Below are 19,436 nucleotides of genomic sequence, written 5' to 3'. Positions count from 1 at the left end.
AGTGAATGTAGTCATGGTAACCAGACTCTCTCTCTCTGTGTTTACTTGTACTTCTTTGTGAGGTCCAAAAAACTTACAAACCTATCTTTGTGGGGACATTTTGTCTGTGCCCCACAACTTTAAAGGGCTTTTATCAGGATTAGGACCTGGTTTTAAGGTCAGAATTGAGTTTACAATAAGGGTCAGAGATAGGCTCAAGAATGCATAATGTCTGGGATATAAAAACAAGTTTGTGTGTGTGTATGTACACATAGAAGGTCATTGCACAGCACTGTTCATTGTGTCCTAACCTTTCCAACAGTCCAGTGAGTAGCACTGTTATTACAAAGAGAGCAGAATCTTTAGAGTTGGGAGTTGGATGTGACCGTCCTCCGCTGCTTCCCCCTGCAGCTCCCTTGGAAAACAGTGCCCCCCCTCCAGATGTCACAGCTGTGGCCCCTGCAGCCAGAGGCCCGCGGGTGGACCTGCCCTCCAACGCCGTGGTCCGCGGTATGACTCGTGTGCAGAGCCGCTCGAGCATGATGGAGACTGCAGATGGTAAACGACCACATCAAATGATGTTTTTGTCTGGGCATCTTTGCAGGAGCATGTCTTTTTAATTAATCAGACTTTACTGCTTTTTCTTCTTCTTGATCTTCTTCCACCCTGTCACATGTTCTGATACAGTAGGAAGAGGTAATATCCAGAGTAAGGAACCACTTTGATCTATAATGCCCGTGCTGTTCTACCCTGACTCTCCCTCCTGTTTACAACAATTATTATAGAAGTCAATGCAACAAAATAGAGCATCCGCACGCTAAATGAATCCTCACGTGTGATCCCAAAAAACCACATACCACACACACTTCTCATCATATTTTCCCCGTGTTGTTTTCACCAGCTGAACATACGCTGCTGTTGTTTGCTCATTTAAGACATGATAACAATCTGTTTTGTTACGGGATGAAGAGCAGCACACTGCGGGGGCGAAGCTTCAGTGTGGCGTCACCACAGCGTGTGCGTTTGTGTGACCCACGGTGTGCGATTGGGTTTCTCCTGACACGTCCCCTCTCCACCCTCAGGGGTCCCCGTCAGCAGCAGAGTGTCCACCAAAATCCAGCAGCTTCTCAACACACTGAAGAGGCCGAAGAGGCCGCCGCTCAGCGAGTTCTTCACCGACGACTCAGAGGAGATAGTAGAAGGTACGCTGCTTCGTCAAACTCTTAATTATTCAGTATTTCTCTCAAACTAAACACAGTTAAAAGCATCATCAATATTGCACGTTGGCCACAACTGGTCCAGTCATATTGATATTTACTGTATAATAACAAGAGAGCGAGAGAGAGAGTAGATAAATGGTGTGAGAGATCCAGATAACATCACAATGTCTAAAGATTGTTATGTATGGTTTAGAGGAATATACTGTACTCTACTGTACTGCCTGTGTAATAAACAACTGACTTGACCATATCAAATTTTCACATTGAATTGAGTTGAATGGATTATAAATAACCACTGAAATTTAAAACAAATAAATGTGATTTTCTTACTTCAGTTGAAAACAGGCATACGTAATATAAAGATTAAAAAATAAAGCACTTTATTATGACTTATTTAGTAAATGAAATGAATTAAAACTCTAAAACGCTTTGTTTTTGTTTTGATGAAATCTCTTTGCTGTCTTTATTCTCTTCTCGCATCACATGTCTAATTACTTTCCTTACTTTTATTTAAAAATGAGTTTATTTGTTGTGTTGATGTAATAATGGCAATCCAACATTAACAGGATATTAGTTTGTAAATAACATGGTATTACTGTAACATTAGGTTCTCATTACTACATTTTTACCTTTGTTATCACCAACCTGGAAATAGCATTAGAAATATTAGCATATATTTACCTCCCTATTACAGAATAATCACCATATTGTTTCTGTACTGTGATATAAAGTGTAATAGATCCATATCCAGTCTGCCCAGTATGTAAACATGTAAACATACCCAGATAAATTCTACTGTGTTTCTTGTAGTGCCCCAGCCAGACCCAAACACGCCTAAGCCGGAGGGCCGTCAGATCATCCCAGTGAAAGGAGAGCCTTTGGGAGTGGTCAGTAACTGGCCCCCAGCCCTGCAGGCAGCATTGGCCCGCTGGGGGGCCACGCAGGGGAAGAGCCCCGCTCTCACTGCTCTGGACATCACCGGCAGACCGCTCTATACACTGACTTATGGTGAGACACATGACTGTGCTATTTAATATGCAGAAACAGAGAGAGCTGTTTACAGGGTCAAATCAAACATTCTCTGAAAAGAGCACTAACGTTACTATGTCATGTCTCTTCATCTCAATATTATTATTCATTTTTGTGCCATGAGGTGGGTTTTTGTTGGGTAGTGTTTTTTTCTATTACACCTTCTGTCTGTCTGTCAGGCAAGCTGTGGAGTCGCAGTGTGAAGTTGGCGTACACGCTCCTGAACAAGCTGGGCACCAAGAACGAGCAAATCCTCAAACCTGGAGACAGAGTGAGACGTTCACCGCACAAACTGAAACAGAAAAACTATAATAATTACAACACCAAGTTCTCCGATTTTACACACCTCTTAAATGTGAATATACATACAGAAATAAATCATTAAAAAAGAAGTCATTAAAACGGAACCATTTCAGTTTGCAGTCCTTTTGAAGGTTCGGGGAAACACAGATCGACATTTTCTTCCATTGTTTGAACCAAACAACTAATCCATCGAGTAAATAAATGACAGATTAATGGATAATGAAATTAATCGTTGACTTGTTTCAGCCCTGGTGCATTTACAACTTCTGCCCCTGTTGATCTTGTGTGAGGAGATCTACATATACAGATATATATAGATATACATGAATGTTTTTATGCATATTGATGGTGGACAGAGGATGAATACTAAGGTCTTAAGTTTTGATTTTACCTTTAGTGAAACAATCACGTCAAACTTTCACTTACTCCAGTATTTTCACCAAAATATGAATTTCTACAGAGCTTAACAAGCTGCAAACACTTTATCAGCCTCAGATGAAAATTGTGGTTAGTGACAATTAGTTACTTTTATCAGATTAGAATTCTTAAGCATGTTAATAATCATACGTAAACATCATACTTGCGTTACTTAATGGCAGCTGCTGTCATGATTATAGACCTGTTACTGTTATTACATGATTACTAAAACTCCAATGTTTACAGCCACACAGACACATTTCTCTTTATATAATCTAACATTAAATCAAATGTAAAATATCCTGTCTGTGTAGGTGGCGTTGGTTTACCCCAACAGTGACCCTGGGATGTTCTGGGTGGCCTTCTACGGCTGCCTCCTGGCTGAAGTTATTCCTGTACCTATTGAGGTGCCACTGTCTCGTAAGGTGAGAGAACCATCGGAGGGAAAAAAACCTGAAATTGTTTTAATAATTTCCACCTCTATATGTGTAACTGTGTGTGTTTTTCTGTGTGTGTTGTGTTTAGGATGCAGGTATCAGCCAGGTGGGCTTTCTGCTCGGTAGCTGTGGTGTTGGTCTGGCTCTGACCAGTGAGATCTGTTTGAAGGGTCTGCCCAAGACCCCTGCAGGGGAAATACTGCAGTTCAAAGGTAATAAGATGTTATTTAGTAAATATATTATTCTTTTATGAAATACTGAATTTATTAAGATGTCATATACAGTTAGGGCCATATATATTTGGACAAAGACACATTTTGACAAAAATTGTAAGAAATTATAAGCATTGTATGCTAATTATTGTTCTTTTCCAGGGGCTTGTAAATAATAGGACAAACCATGATAAATAAAAGGCTTGTTTTAATACTTGGTTGAAAATCTAGGGATGGGAATCTGTATTTGTATCGGATACAATCCAAAAATCCTATATATTATGTGTTTCACTATGCACAGAGTGTTAAAAATGTAAATTAAAAAAAATCAGCAAAAGCATTTTAGCTGAGTCATGTTTGGGCTGTTTAATTCTTCTTCTTTTTTGGGGAGAACAATATTTGTTACACAGTTGAAGAATTATGACTTTGACATGATTCAGCACAAATGTGTCGTTAACAGCTTCATACGTTCATAAATGGTCTAAAATGACTGTATCGGACTAATAACGGTATCTGTAGATACTCGAGTTTGTGATATCTGTATCGGTATCAGACACAAATAAGTGACATTGTCCCAGGCCTATGAAAATGAAGTTTCTCAAAGGTTAATGCAATTTTTAATGCAACCCTACAGTGGAATTTGAAACTAAACTGTTCATTGACACGTTTCTCGTCAAGGCTGGCCTCGACTAAAGTGGGTAATAACGGACTCAAAATACCTGACGAAACCCTCTAAAGATTGGCAGCCTCACGTCCCCACCGCTAACACTGACCCTGCATATATAGAGGTAAAAAGAACATATGTATTGGTAGAGAAATGAATGTGGTTTGATTGTTGGAACATGTTAAGTTTAACTGCTGTGTACATTTGAAAGTAGTACTTTTAGTGAACATACATGTATAAATAAGTAGAGTAAATGAAACTGCATCTTCCTGTTTAGTACAAGGCGAGTAAAGAAGGCACTGTGGTGGGTGTGGCCGTGTCTAAAGTAGCCATGTTGACCCACTGTCAGGCTCTGACCCAGGCCTGCAACTACTGTGAAGGTGAGCGTTTATTTATCATCTTAAGTTTCCTCCATCAGCACAGATTTAACACTTAAGTCAACTTCTGTCTGTCTTCACTTTAAGGGGAAACATTAGTGAATGTCCTGGACTTTAAAAAGGATATTGGCCTGTGGCACGGTGTTCTCACGGTGAGCATGTGTGATGTAATATATAGGTATATTTGATTATACGGTAGGCATGGTAACTAAATGACAATGTTTTGAGTCATTTTATTGTCATTTTATAATTACATTTTTCACAAAGTCCCTTTTTCTACCCTGATTTTCTTTCAATTATTTCTGTTGTTCAAACTATTTATTTAACATTACTTTGTAATAGCACCACAAACTCCACTATTATTGCCCGATAAAGTTGAATGCTTTTATCCAGTGAACCATCCATCTGTTGGTAGTTGTTTATATATGTGTATTTATTTATTAGTTTTTAGATTGAAGTGTTTCATTAGGCTTTGTATATTTCCAGGCTGTAATGAACAGGATACACACGATCAGTGTTCCCTATGCTGTAATGAAGGCGTGTCCTCTCTCCTGGGTGCAGAGGGTCCACATCCACAAAGGTAACGTTACACTTAATCCCTCAGATTGAGTGACAATTGAATCTAAATTGAATGTCTAACATGTCAGGCCACTGTCACTCTCCTTCAGCTCGTATAGCTTTGGTGAAGTGTCGTGATCTGCACTGGGCCATGATGGCTCATCGGGACCAGAGAGACACCAGCCTCGCTTCATTACGTATGCTCATTGTTGCTGACGGTGCTAATCCCTGTGAGTACTTCACCTTATAGTTAAGTAAAAAAAGATGACCTCAGCCTGTGCAGATGTGGTGTATAACATATTGAATCTCCTGCTCCTCAGGGTCGGTGTCTTCCTGTGATGCCTTCCTAAACGTTTTCCAGTCCCACGGACTGAAGCCTGAGGTCATCTGTCCCTGTGCTACCTCACCTGAGGCCATGACTGTAGCTTTACGGAGGTATGACACTTTCTTATGTTTTTTTAATTGTCAAGATTTATGAAAAGAAGAACGATTGAAACCCACACAGCTTTTTGTAAGATTAGTTTGCCGTATCTTTCCCATATAGACCAGGAGTACCAGGTGCACCTCTCCCTGCCCGTGCCATTCTTTCGATGGGCGGCCTGAGCCATGGTGTCATCAGGGTCAACACAGAGGACAAGAACTCCGCTCTGACTGTGCAAGATGTGGGCCATGTTATGCCCGGAGGTGAGGAGAGAAGGAAAAGGTCCACGAGCTGAAAGGAAAGCTTGAAAAACCAACAACAGTTTTGTGCCTTTGTGGAAATCTGACATCAAAGATGTTATAAGGAGAGAGAGAGAGAGAGTCACCTACTAAAAAAAGCATGAATTTCATACATAATATTGTTTTTTATTCATTCACAAGCAACTGAATACAACAACAAACTAGAGAATGCATGCATGCAAATATACAGTATATATATATATAGTGTATATGTGTATATATATATACATACACACATACAGTGGATTGGAGGATTATGTGCACTGACTATATATAATATTGCACTAAAAACTACAAAGCCATACCTTATACAGTACCTTTAAATACCATACCCTGAGGTATTCTAACGGTTGTTTCTGTGCATTACCAGCGCTGATGTGCATTGTCAAACCTGAGGGGCCTCCTCAGCTATGTAGAACAGATGAGATAGGAGAGATCATAATCAACTCTCGTGCTGGAGGCACCATGTACTACGGCCTGCCTGGACTCACGAAAAACACATTCGAGGTACGAGAGCGGAATCACACCACAGACGTGTCTGCGGTGATAGAACATCAGAAAACATCAGGTTTTTGTGTTATATACCACCCACTGCTCTGTCTGTGTGCTGTGTTCAGGTGATCCCGGTGAACATTAATGGAGTTCCCATCGGAGAGATTCCATTTGTGCGCTCAGGTCTGCTGGGATTTGTTGGCCCAGTAAGTAGGACTCTTTCATTCGAGTACAATACCTGTGCTGACCCCTGCCTCCCTAAATAAAACCATCCTTCTCTCCCAGTCTTTGGTGGATCTGTTTACTTTCTGTGGAGCACTTAATACTGTATCACAATCCCGTGTGTGTTCCCCCCGCACTGTACAGGGCAGTCTGATCTTTGTGGTGGGTAAGATCGAAGGCCTGCTGATGGTCAGTGGACGCAGACACAATGCTGATGACCTGGTGGCCACTGCTCTGGCTGTAGAGCCTGTCAAGACTGTGTACCGTGGCAGGTGAGAGGAAATTGCTATTTACAAAAAGTTGATTTTCAATCCTGAGTTATCTCTGCTGACATCTGGTGGTTCAAATGAAGTACAGCAGAACCAAAATGTCAGATTTGTTTTTATCCTCATTCAAGGAGGTTTGGTGTGGATCTGCTAACTTGGTTAATCTTTCTGAAACAGTATAAGATTAAGTTTCAGGCTTTATTAAAACTATCTTTGTGTAGATGTCAGCCTTCCTCAACCTCTTAATAAACTTTAGCATCGTGTGTGTGTGCCAGGATCGCTGTGTTCTCTATCACTGTGTTCTACGATGAGAGGGTAGTGATTGTGGCGGAGCAGAGGCCAGACGCCAGCGAGGAGGACAGCTTCCAGTGGATGAGTCGAGTGCTTCAGGTGAAACGCCTCATCATCACCTTATTTCAAATGTTTGTGAAACCCAAGGTCACACCATGTAAAACCTCATATATTTAAAGATATAATATATAACGTTTCTGCATTCAAATATCAAAAAACTATTAAACAAATATGTTGTGTTGAGTAGTGTACGTACTTACGTGAGCCAAAATGTTTCCAACACTGTAAACAGTCCACTGCCTGGAATAGAAATGCAGCCTTCTATTCCAGGCAGTGGACTCTTTCAGAGTGTTCCTCTTATAATGATCGGCTTTACTGTCTCTGCTATTACTTCAGTGCTACTAATTACCCAGTGTGTTGTCTTTTGTTTTAAAGAAAATATCATTTTATTGTGTGTATTTGTCACTGATGGATCACGATTACCACGTTTGCTCTAAGACAATGATTCCCCGGATCCCACTTTGCTTCTTGTTGTCATCAAACTTGGTCTTTTATTATTGTTTTGTTTTTTCTTTTTTTTTAAAAGAACAAGAGGAGAAATCAATCACCAAACACGGGTTATTAGGTACACAGTAATAATAACAATATAAATGGGGAAGAAAATAGTTTAAAGGGGAATAAATAAATAAAATGAAGACTATGGGGGGGGCAGGAAAATCCCCAGCCCCCACTCGATTTCATGTGGCTCGTCACTTTATGTCAAGTTATAAGGGAGCTATTTCTGTGAGTGATAGATCATAATAAATACATGTTTATTGTTCCATATCAACACAGACACTTTTATTTTGAAGTTCTGTGAACAGCCTTTCATCATCAACAGTTTTATTGAGATATCATGATGGAATATGACAACATTTTAATGCTCATGTTGCCATTGTCGTTTTTTGCCAAAAAGTTGGTCTTTTTTTTTCTTCACTTGACTGGTCCCTTACTGGCCAGACTAGATGCTCAGTGGCCCCAAGGTTATTTGAGTTTGAGACCCCTGGTATAGGTCATGAAAAGAAGAGTAGGTGGACCTCTCTGAAGCCAGTATTTGGTGACTGCTTTTGTTATCGTTTTGATTGAGAGGCCTCCAGCAGCAGAAATGACTGTTCAACAACATATTTCAAGTTACCATACTCCTGTTTGGTTTCCCCCTGCAGGCCATCGACAGCATCCACCAGGTGGGCCTTTACTGTCTGGCTCTGGTACCAGCCAACACTTTGCCCAAAACACCTCTGGGTGGCATCCACATCTCTGACACCAAGCAGTACTTTTTAGACGGCAACCTGCATCCCTGCAACATCCTCATGTGTCCACACACATGTGTCACCAACCTGCCCAAACCCCGGCAGAAGCAGCCAGGTGTGTATATATGAAAAGATGACATCACATCCACTTAGTTCCAGTTCCCCCCTCGAGCTTAGTTACTAACTGTATCTCACTTGATGAGAGAAACTGCTGACTGTGTCTCGCATGTCAGAGTCAGTCAGGGTTTCAGGTGTTTTTTGGGGGAGAAACAAAAGAGCACGGTCAGTAGTTTTCCATAACACACACGTAAGAGTTTCTAAATTTGGTAAAGTAATATTCCTGCTACGTTGGCTAGAAATGGTCATATGGAAACACACAGACTCTTCACCTGGATAACTTGTTTCTCTTCTTAATTACTGTGTTACAATAGAATACCTTCGCAGATCGGGATTGTGTTTTCATTCTCTGTTCATTCTCTGACTCACGCCTCTTCTCGAGCAGTTGGTGTAGGTCCTGCTTCTGTCATGGTGGGCAACCTGGTGGCAGGGAAGAGGATTGCTCAGGCCGCAGGCAGGGACCTCGGCATGATAGAAGACCAGGATCTTATCCGGAAGGTAGTGTGTCTAAAAATGATGAGTCCTTTTGAACACAAATTCAAAAGAGCCACGTGCATGTTCTTCAGAAACTCTAGCCCCTTTGCTAAAAGTATGTATTAAAGGTCAATAGTGAGAACCGAGGACTTCTCACTGCCAGTGTAACAGTGGCACAACCTCAACCAGAGCTCAGTTCTGTAGATTTGAAAGAAAATCTGGACTCTTCTTCTCTCTTTTTTCCTCTTGTCCCCTTTCTGGATGTAGCTCTGTATGTGGCCTACTGTGATGGTAAGAAATATGGCCTCCTCTGGCATCTCCCCCCCACACCCTTGTTTACTCTCATTGTGCTCGTATCTGCTTTATATCGTGGTATTGTTCTGTGCACTTGTGTTAAAAAGTGACATTAGTAAAAAAAATGAGCATGTATTTTGTTTTTTGTTTCAAGCTCTGCACCTTCTGTTTCTACCTCCCGTTTTACTGTAAACATAGCTTTAACATCCTAAGTTATTGTTCATTATTCTAAGAGCTGGGTTGGCTCAGAGCATGTGGTATAAACTGTTTGCACATTCACAAGAGATCATTTATGCCAGACAGCTGTCTGCTGAGGTATGCAGTCTCTGGGCAACACTTTCATTTCAGTGCAGGTGTGAATAGTTTTGAATAAGGTTCTTCCATCAGCATAAACTCTCCCCTGTATAATCTCCGTGTCTTTGTGTTTGAGGTTAATGTATAGTACATTTTATTTACCCTGGAATGTACGAAATACACTCATCTAATTATGTTTTTCTTCATATTACAGCATCAGTATTTGACAGAGGCTCTACAGTGGAGGGCACAGACAGACCCAGACCACATCCTCTTTGTTCTTCTTAATGCTAAGGTACCAAACTGAGAAATGCTTTTATTTTTATTAAGATATCGAAGTTAATAGTCCTGTCTATAAGAGTAACTGACATGTGCAGTAGCGGGTGAGCAATATGACCTTAACATTAGAACACAATATTCCCTGATGATATCACAATAAAGATATTCATGATGATATTTCCTCGAATTTCAAAGTAAAAGTGTTTGTTTTGATATGGAAGGATGTATACGTCACAATAAAAGCATATATGTCTATTAATATCAAAAAGAGAGAGAATTAAATCTAAATAACGGTTGTTTCAGGCCACAAGTTGACACCTCTGCCCTCGTGCATGAGGGAATTATGTTGGCCTTCATGTACCAGAAAGAATGTAAACATTTGACTCTCGCTGCCACTTTCTCTGTCTTCTCGGTCGATTTTTGGTTGGGTGTTTGTGGACAGAGAGAGGCGTTTTTCATTGTCTGAATAGTCAGCTTCCATTTCCTCATGACATGCACTTTTGTTTTGCTGTCTGCTGTAGAAACAGGCACTTGCCTAAAGTACGTTTAGAAGTCATATTCTATGGTTAAATAAACCTTATTAGTTTTATTTTAAAGTGATTATACACTTATACAAACATATTTATCATTTCCTGCAAATAAACCCTCCTAGATGTTGCATAGTGGACTTAAAACCTCTGGTAAAGGTACTGCTGCATAAATTCCACTTTGTGTTTCTAAAACCGTGATCCTCTCTCTTCTTGCCCTTCATTATTTCCACCTGTCTCTCAGGGTGTGGCAGTGAGCACGGCGTCCTGCGTCCAGCTTCACAAGCGCGCTGAGAAGATCGCTGCGGCACTCACAGAGAAAGGCAGCATCAACACTGGAGAGAACGTAGTGCTGCTCTATCCTCCTGGTAGGCTCTATGTCCAGCTTCCTGTCTGAGTATTAATACATTACTCCCATATAGATAGTTCATTATGCATTGCAAATGGTATGAGCTCTATTTTTATTCCATTATTGTCCTCCCTCTTTCCTTTTAGGCATCGATTTGATAGCCGCCTTCTATGGCTGTCTGTACGCTGGATGTGTTCCCGTAAACGTCAGACCTCCTCACCCTCAGAACCTGGCAGCCACGCTGCCGACTGTCCGCATGATTATTGATGTAAGTCCATGTGTACACTGTTTCGTACAGTTCTGTAAGTCTTAGAAAAATGTTTTGACTATAAGGTTGCACTTATAAAAGTTTTCCCTTTGCTAAAATCTTTAGAAATTGACATTTGGACAGTGACATTTTAGAAGTGTTTCTTATTCCAATGAGTCGTGCTTATGTTTTGTTACAGGTCAGTAAAGCTGCGTGTATCCTCACCACTCAGAACCTCATGAGGACCCTTCGTTCCAAGGAAGCTGCTGCTTCAGTAAACATTAAAACGTGGCCAACAATCATTGACACAGGTGAAATTCACACATACACAGCAGACATGCTAACATAGCAACAAAAAGACAGATGTTAGTCAAAGTTTCACCATAAATGTCAAAACCTAAAAGGGATGTTCGACTCCACCCCTGGCTGATTGTACTCAATTCCATTGTAAGTCGCTTTGGATAAAAGCGTCTGCTAAATGACATGTAATGTAATAATGTAATGATACTTGAGTAAAAATACAGGTATCTTACCGGAAAGTGACTTTGCTAGAAGCTGAAGTCACTTTTTATAATATTACTTAAGTAAAAGTCCTAAAGTATGTGACATGTATTGTACTTAAGTATCAAAAGTAATTTTCTGATATAAAATGTACTTTAGAAAAAAAGTGAGGAGTTATGGATTGACCCAGTGGTTGGGTGAGTTGTCTTTCAACTGCATGGCTGTGAGTTCAATTCCGAGCTCTACTATTCTATAGTATGTGTCCTTGAGCAAGATACTTAACCCCATGTTGAAGTGTGTGAATGGGTGAATGGCAAAACTGTAGTCTAAAGCAGCTCTAACTCTTCTTCTTCTGATATTATTTGGTAGTAATGAGTAACAAACATAGAAGAGGATTTGTAGTGGAGTAAAACTTGCTAGAAATATAAATAACAAAGTAAAGTACAGATGAATTTTGTACTTAAGTACAATAACAAAGCATTTGTACTTTGTTACATTTCAACACTGAGGACAAAAAAAAATGCAGTTTGTCTGATGCTACCTCAATCCAATACTCAGCTTTTTGCTATTTTTCATTTTTCATTTCATCAAGTATTTGTAGAAAACTCTCTGAATAAAAATACATGCATTGTTTACAACAGCTGACAACAATAGTGGTCATAAAATGCACAGCTGAGTGAGGAACACACACGTCTGCTGCTGTATGACTCATAACTGTTTGCAGCATTAAACCAATCCGGAAGGAGGACATTTCTTTGTCACGTTTTCTCCAGTTGCCATCAAAACTGCTCGGTGGGCAGACTTGTGCCACTGCCTGTACTGTGGTTGTTTCATCTTTTTAATGTTTCGTGTGTTTTTGTGTAGTGATATAAAACTCTTCCTTGGAAACGAAATAAAAAACATTTGACTCGAGTTCCACAATCATCTGACTGCAGTGCCAAGATCACTGAACAGTGACTGACTCTATGTTTATCTAGTGCTGTGTAAAACATTCAGTGTTTCTGTTCCTGCAGATGACCTTCCTCGCCGCCGGCCTCCGCAGATCTACAAGCCACCCACAGCAGAGATGATAGCTTATCTGGACTTCAGCGTGTCCACTACAGGAATGCTTACTGGGGTTAAGGTCGGACACCTGAGGCTTATTTTCGAATACTGTGTTGTCAAGTTTTTAAATGTCTTTCACCATCACCTTGATTGATTGGGTCTGCACACCTTTTAAACAGCACTTTCATAGGGTGAAGCTTTGATGTGCCTAATGTGTCCTTTTTTGTCCATATCAGATCTCCCATGCAGCAGTCAGTGCCATTTGTCGCTCCATAAAGCTGCAGTGTGAGCTGTACTCCTCTCGTCAAATAGCCATCTGCCTGGATCCATATTGTGGTCTGGGCTTTGTTTTGTGGTGCCTCGCAAGGTGCAGTAACAGTAACCTCCAAATATCCCGTCTATTCACCAAGGTTTAGTGTCTCACTCACATTGTTGTGCCTCACAGTGTTTACTCAGGTCACCAGTCCATCCTCGTCCCTCCCTTTGAGTTGGAGAGCTGCTTGTCACTGTGGCTGAGTACGCTCAGTCAGTACCGCATCAGAGACACCTTCTGCTCCTACTCTGTCATGGAACTCTGCACTAAAGGACTGGGCACTCAGACTGAGCTGCTCAAGGTAAGACCTGCACACCAAGACAACGATAATCAATGTACACTCACGGGCCACTTTATTAGGCACATCTTTTTTGACTGCTTGATAATGCAAATTATAATAATAATAATACTATTCATGCATTTGATTTATATCACTCTTACATTTGAAAAAACAAATCTCAAAGTGCCACAAGGTAAGAACAAAACACAGACACTCACACTTATTACATAGTAAAAGAAATAGAAGCACATAATAAAACACCCATAAATGCACATTAAGAGTCCATTCATAAGCTGTTTATATTAAGTTTTTTAAAAGACAAACAGTCTGCGGTGCTCTCAGGTGGTCAGACGGGGCATTCTACAACTGTGTGAAAGGCTCCATCTCCCATTGTGCGCAGCTTGGGTGGAATTAAAGGGTGGAGTGTCTGTGGAGCAGAGGTGTTTTACCAGGAGCGAGTGGAGAGAGTGTGAATCTCCTTGTCAGGATCCTGGCAGCACTGTTTTGGATGTACTGGAGTCTCTGGAGACTCCTGCCAGGAATCCCGACAAGGAACGCATTACAGTAGTCCAGCCTGGAGGAGACAAAGGCGTGGACCAGACTCTCATCATCGGGCAGGGAGAGGGAGGGAGGGGCGGAGTTTGGCAATATTTCTCAGATTAAAGAATGCGGTCTTACAGAGCTGTAGAATGTGCTGTCTGAGTGAAAGGTGGGGGTCAAATCCGACTCCCTGGTCCTATAAGGGGAGGCTTTAAGCTGGTGTGGAGTATGGCCTCAGTATCCTCAGCCAATCACATGGCACCAAAATGAATACATTTAGATGTGTAGACATAGTAAAAAACGACCTGCTGAAGTTAAAAATCAAGCACTGAAATGGGGAAGAAAGGTCATTTAAAGCAGCTGTGTGTGGGCACTTCTTGGTGTCTTCCGTCGTGCTCCAACTGGTTTGCAGCCGCCTCGCTTTAGTAGAACAATGTTGCTGTTTTATCCATCTGTCTTGTCTCGACATAAAACAAATCACTTCCTCTGTGGAATCTGGGAACGTCACTGGGCAGCACAAGACACAAACACTGCCAAACTGAGAAACAGAGAAACGAGTGTGTAGCTGACACGCTCAATCACAATTTTAATCATTTTTCATTCATCTCATGTTAAAATGGTTTGAATGGAACGGACATTTGTTTATTTTTAAAATGTAGGCAACTCATGGTTGTTGGTGTCAGATGGGCTGCTCTAAATATTTCGGAAACCTGTGATCTATTGGGATTTTCTAGGTTTTTACAGATAATGGGCCAAAAACTTTCAATAAAAATGCCTTGTTGATACCAGAGGTCAGAGGGAAGTGGCCAAACTGGGTTAAGATGATCGAGAGCTAACTCAAATAAACACTCCTTCCAAATAAGGTATTGAAAAGGCAATTTCTGAATGTACATCAGCAGCAGAGGACCACACCAGATGCCACTCCTGCTATGTTATCAGGTGTCCTGTAAGTGTGTAGATGTTCCTGGGTTTAATGGTGGTTCTGTGTTTTGTGTCTCAGGCCCGTGGTGTGAACCTGTCATGTGTGCGGAGCTGTGTGGTGATAGCAGAGGAACGTCCTCGCCTGGCCCTCACATATTCCTTCTCCAAGCTGTTTAAGGACGTGGGTCTGTCACCCAGAGCTGTCAGCACTGCTTTTGGCTCCAGGGTGAATCTTGCCATCTGCCTGCAGGTAAACAACACAGCATAGCTTGGCATTACAAACACACCCACACTGTGAACGATGTGTTGGGTCAGATGTCCATGTGTCTGTCCTTAATGTTTCACAGGGCACAACTGGTCCTGATCCCTGTACTGTGTACGTGGACATGAAGTCCCTCCGCCATGACAGGTGAGATTATGTCACAGAAAACTTTTCACATACATAAATTCCAGAAAGCACATTTTTTTGGCACCAGCTCTCATGAGAAATAGCCGACAGTAAAAATGATCTGTGACCACAGTTTCAATGTCGAATATGTTACAAATCATCACTTTACGGACGGCACCCTAGCATTTTAGTTGCCTTAATCCACTCATTATTTTCTGCAAGGCTTTTATTGTGAAACATTGACAGGAACTGCAAGCAGTAGCATCCAGTATTTATTTGAATAGTGGCATTGGCTAGTTATAAGTATATTATTTATGGCCATGTTAAGACAAACAGTATGTAAATCATAGCAGCAGATACTTCCAGTGTGAACAGAGATTACACACTGCACATGCCTCCATTGTGTTTAATCATAAATAACTGCACAGCCACTTGCCCGCTGACGTGTGTGTGTGCCATTACAGGGTGAGGCTGGTGGAGAGAGGAGCTCCTCAAAGTCTTCCTCTAATGGAGGCTGGCAAGGTGAGATGCTCCATGTGCCTTCCACTGGTGACGTCTGAGTCTCTGAAGTGTGTAGTTAAAGACATATTGACAGTGTAACTCACACAGTGCCTGTAAATGTTGTCTTGCTCTCAGATACTGCCGGGTGTGCGGGTGATAATCGTCAATCCAGAGACTAGAGGCCCGCTTGGCGATTCTCATCTGGGAGAGGTGAAAGGAAGTTGTAACGTCATGGCAAATGTACGTCCTCTTGAGTTCAGCAGTGAACCAGTCTGTGCTTCTCCTGCTCTCAGATCTGGGTGAACAGCCCTCACACTGCCAGTGGCTACTACACCATCTATGGCGAGGAGAGCCTTCAGGCCGACCACTTCAACACTAAACTCAGCTTCGGAGATCCTCAGACCTTGTGGGCCAGAACTGGATACTTGGGTTTCGTGAAGAGGACCGAGCTGTTAGATGCCAGTGGGGGTAAATGGGGCTAAAACTGTTGTAGATGATAAGCGGCCAAATTAAATACACTGCAGTGAATGAGGTCGATCAAATTGAAATGAGCATGTACTTGATGCTTCGACACATTTACATTTCTCTTTGTTTGGCAATGATTTCTGGGTTGATCATGTCTGTATCTCTGTGCTCAGACCGGCATGATGCTCTCTTTGTGGTGGGGTCACTGGATGAGACCTTGGAGCTACGAGGACTGCGGTACCACCCCATTGACATTGAAACCTCAGTGTCCCGTGCTCATCGCAGTATTGCGGAAAGGTGAGAATGCTCTTATACACACAAGTAGATATAGATATTATCTACCTTACAGTTCTTTATATATTACTATATGCTGCACTGTATACATGTTATTGTATATAGTATTTTTATAAACAGTTTAACCCATAGTTTTTCTTCATTTTGTGTGGATTTAAGTGGATTTTGAGGTGACATTTCCTTTGAATAATTAGATTGGCGTCTGGTTTTTACTTTGTCTCTCGACACAAGTCTGCTTATTTATTCATATTTACAGTCTACACTTACTGCTTTGTGTTTGATCGGATCGTGGATGGATTTGAGGAAGTTGTTTATATAAGTTACATGCAGCACAATATTCTGTAGTAAAGTGCTGAAAAGACCATTTTTGTCACTCACCACATTTAAAAGTGCCCTTTAACGAAGTATAAATTGGACTTAAAGTTGGTGAACTATTTATTAAATGTTGTTTTTTGAGTTTGTCTTTGAGTGACTTTCCTCTTCCACACAGCGCTGTGTTTACATGGACCAACCTGCTGGTGGTGGTGTCAGAGCTGTGTGGCTCAGAGCAGGATGCACTCGACCTGGTGCCTCTGATCACCAACGTGGTCCTGGAGGAGCACCACCTCATCGTGGGCGTGGTGGTCATTGTGGACCCCGGGGTGATACCCATTAATTCCAGGGGAGAGAAGCAACGCATGCACCTCCGTGACTCTTTCCTGGCTGACCAGCTGGATCCCATCTATGTTGCCTACAACATGTGATGGGGTTTTTGTTTCGCCGTCAACCACCGTCTGGATGCCTCTGCACCGTCATCCAAACATGTGACTACTGGCTTGGCAGATGATGAGAAGTAAAAGCATGAACCACACGTACTGCCACCCTGCCCTGTGTGTGTGTGTGACACCAGCATATCTTGGCCACTGCATGTCTGTGATTGGATCTGCCATGTTTGGAGTTGTTCACTGTGTTTTATAGATATAATTTTGCAAAAGGGGATTGAAGCAACTTGCAAAAAGAAGTCCCTGTTGCACTTTTTTCAGGGGAAAGAAGCAAATGACACATCTGGACACGTATTAATGTCCAGGTGAAAATCCATCTCATTCTTTTCTCACCTCAAACCACTTTCCCCTTTGTGTCTACAAAGATTCTAAGAGCTACTAAACTTACATAGAAAATTAGAAATATTTTTACATGCAGCTTTCAAACTAACGCACATGATGCATGTGCTAACTAGGCCCGTGTTATTTTTCACTAAATGTAGATGAATCAGCGAGAGTTCTGTGCATATTTTAAAATGCTCATTCTGTCCCACGATAACGAAGCCAAATAGATGTTTCCTGCTCTTATACATTATATTTCCTGCCTTATAAAACTTCAGTCATACATTCCTGTGGCTGTTTATTGCTATTTGGTTTTGACCAGTGATGGAAATCCTGACCGATATCCAAAGGGATCAAAGTAAAAGAGGAGAGAGGCCATATTCTGTACTGTATCTAGAGACCTCCTTGTATTTTAGATACTGTATGTTACTGTACAGATATTTTTAATTGTATAAATGTATAAAGGTTTGGTTCTTCCCTCTTAGTTGGCGATGATAACAGTAGTGGAAAGAAGTTTGTAAATAGGATCGGACAGTTTTGACAGTACTTTTAAAGAGGAATATTACTTGTATAATTGAGGTTAGGGTCAATAACTTTAAAGAATTGTTAGTCAGTTGAGATATAACATTGCACTTTCTCAAAAAAAAGTGTCTATTTTATTATGAACAGTAGGCATTATAACTAATGGTTCAGGAGACTACAGTATATGATTCAGAGGGAGAGTTTATCAGGAGGGCTAATGCTGTTAATACCAGGTACCTTTCCTGTTGGCCACTAAAAGCTAAATCCAATATCATGACTGTTGTCAGTTACCAGGTTATTTTATAAATCACACAAAAACAGTCCCACAATTATTCATCAAATACTCATTACCGTTGTATTGCTTACTCTTCACATTCCTCTCACTTCTGTTGTGTGTAAGAGAGAAAGTGTTTGAGACTTTGTGGGAACTGTGTTCTGTGTTTGTACAACTCCGTACAAAGAATGGCTTTGAATTCCAACAGGATTGTTGGTACTTGAAGTCTGTAGAGTAGAAGAAAGCATTCATGTATCTGAATTCTTTTGTATTCAGTCACTGGATTTAAAAGCACTTGTAAATGCAGTTGCAAAGCTGAGCCACAGTAGAAAACATTGTTGAATGGCAAAATAAAAATTATGATAACGTGGAAATGAATTAGGGTAAACAGTTTGCATCAAGATGTATTTGGAAAATGTATTTAGTGTCCCGCAATCTTGTCCTTTCCTTGTACTTCCTTGCCATAATGTTAAGGTTCTGTGTTCTGTGATGAACCCTAAATGTCACCATGTAAATAGTTTTTGTTATTTTTGGACTTTTGCAGTTGTCCCACTACATTTGATCATACCAACCACAATAATAGATAGATATTTAGTTGATTTCAAAGAACACAGGAAAATGATCCATTGAATTACTGCACTTTGCACTGATGGTACTTACAGTAGCTTTCTACTGTGTGGACTCAAGTTTTGAGTGATTTATTTGAACTCTCCCCATTTAATGTTTAATTAAATACGGTATGTTTTTAGAAATGCAGCGCTTTACGTTTGTTTTTGCCCCGTTTTGAGTCAAACTAGAAAACACTAACAGCACTTCGTCTTCGCTTTAACCTTGCTTCCTAGGTTTGCAGCAGAATGTTTGCATGACTCAGCAAAGCACAAGAAGAAATCAGCTTGAGGCACATCTCATTCCGATGCACAAGTGGGGGAGATAGATTTAAATATAGTATATCTGTATATGTGTGAAACTGTTTATTCAGGGAATAAAACTCATAACACAGGGATGGACCAGGTGGTCCCTTGGTGCAATCTGTGAATATTACCCATAAAATGTAGACGTTTTGTCGAAAAACAAATTCCCTCTCCTAATCATACATGCGGCTCTTGCAAAATCTAATGAGCAAATGGAGGCTTTTTAGTGACAATCTGTGTCAATCTGCCGCCTACTTGCTCAGCTGTGAAGTCATCATGGGCTTCCACCCTCTCTCCTTATCAGAGTCCGTACACACTATGCAATCCCAAAGATCGTGCAAAT

General features: G+C 41.0%; 1 protein-coding gene across 4 annotated transcripts in view; it reads left to right on the top strand.

Annotated features, from left to right (window-relative positions):
* The window catches only part of dip2bb (disco-interacting protein 2 homolog Bb), a 41,045-nt gene extending 23,489 nt beyond the window's left edge, over nucleotides 1–17,556 (top strand). Inside the window, exons 6-40 of one of the 4 annotated variants that reach the window (XM_044023701.1) lie at nucleotides 391–537; nucleotides 667–687; nucleotides 1,062–1,181; nucleotides 2,010–2,207; nucleotides 2,408–2,499; nucleotides 3,263–3,373; nucleotides 3,474–3,597; nucleotides 4,276–4,385; nucleotides 4,539–4,641; nucleotides 4,726–4,790; nucleotides 5,125–5,218; nucleotides 5,307–5,426; nucleotides 5,517–5,631; nucleotides 5,741–5,880; nucleotides 6,287–6,423; nucleotides 6,534–6,614; nucleotides 6,775–6,902; nucleotides 7,172–7,286; nucleotides 8,390–8,591; nucleotides 8,979–9,091; nucleotides 9,335–9,358; nucleotides 9,870–9,950; nucleotides 10,706–10,829; nucleotides 10,957–11,078; nucleotides 11,257–11,368; nucleotides 12,572–12,681; nucleotides 12,839–12,969; nucleotides 13,048–13,216; nucleotides 14,736–14,906; nucleotides 15,004–15,065; nucleotides 15,509–15,566; nucleotides 15,681–15,755; nucleotides 15,839–16,013; nucleotides 16,184–16,307; nucleotides 16,795–17,556. In XM_044023701.1, the coding sequence (XP_043879636.1) occupies nucleotides 391–537; nucleotides 667–687; nucleotides 1,062–1,181; nucleotides 2,010–2,207; nucleotides 2,408–2,499; nucleotides 3,263–3,373; nucleotides 3,474–3,597; nucleotides 4,276–4,385; nucleotides 4,539–4,641; nucleotides 4,726–4,790; nucleotides 5,125–5,218; nucleotides 5,307–5,426; nucleotides 5,517–5,631; nucleotides 5,741–5,880; nucleotides 6,287–6,423; nucleotides 6,534–6,614; nucleotides 6,775–6,902; nucleotides 7,172–7,286; nucleotides 8,390–8,591; nucleotides 8,979–9,091; nucleotides 9,335–9,358; nucleotides 9,870–9,950; nucleotides 10,706–10,829; nucleotides 10,957–11,078; nucleotides 11,257–11,368; nucleotides 12,572–12,681; nucleotides 12,839–12,969; nucleotides 13,048–13,216; nucleotides 14,736–14,906; nucleotides 15,004–15,065; nucleotides 15,509–15,566; nucleotides 15,681–15,755; nucleotides 15,839–16,013; nucleotides 16,184–16,307; nucleotides 16,795–17,047 (4,127 nt within the window). In that variant the 3' untranslated portion in view covers nucleotides 17,048–17,556. The remainder of the gene's footprint in view (nucleotides 1–390; nucleotides 538–666; nucleotides 688–1,061; nucleotides 1,182–2,009; nucleotides 2,208–2,407; nucleotides 2,500–3,262; nucleotides 3,374–3,473; nucleotides 3,598–4,275; nucleotides 4,386–4,538; nucleotides 4,642–4,725; nucleotides 4,791–5,124; nucleotides 5,219–5,306; nucleotides 5,427–5,516; nucleotides 5,632–5,740; nucleotides 5,881–6,286; nucleotides 6,424–6,533; nucleotides 6,615–6,774; nucleotides 6,903–7,171; nucleotides 7,287–8,389; nucleotides 8,592–8,978; nucleotides 9,092–9,334; nucleotides 9,359–9,869; nucleotides 9,951–10,705; nucleotides 10,830–10,956; nucleotides 11,079–11,256; nucleotides 11,369–12,571; nucleotides 12,682–12,838; nucleotides 12,970–13,047; nucleotides 13,217–14,735; nucleotides 14,907–15,003; nucleotides 15,066–15,508; nucleotides 15,567–15,680; nucleotides 15,756–15,838; nucleotides 16,014–16,183; nucleotides 16,308–16,794) is intronic. The other 3 variants (XM_044023702.1, XM_044023703.1, XM_044023704.1) reach the window with 3 other exon arrangements.
* Nucleotides 17,557–19,436: the final 1,880 nt, after the last annotated feature.

This window comes from Solea senegalensis, linkage group LG4 (genome assembly GCF_019176455.1).
Source record: "Solea senegalensis isolate Sse05_10M linkage group LG4, IFAPA_SoseM_1, whole genome shotgun sequence".
Taxonomy (NCBI): domain Eukaryota; kingdom Metazoa; phylum Chordata; class Actinopteri; order Pleuronectiformes; family Soleidae; genus Solea; species Solea senegalensis.
The sequence above is the reverse complement of the archived record's forward strand: the minus strand, read 5'-3'. Positions and strand labels throughout refer to the sequence as shown.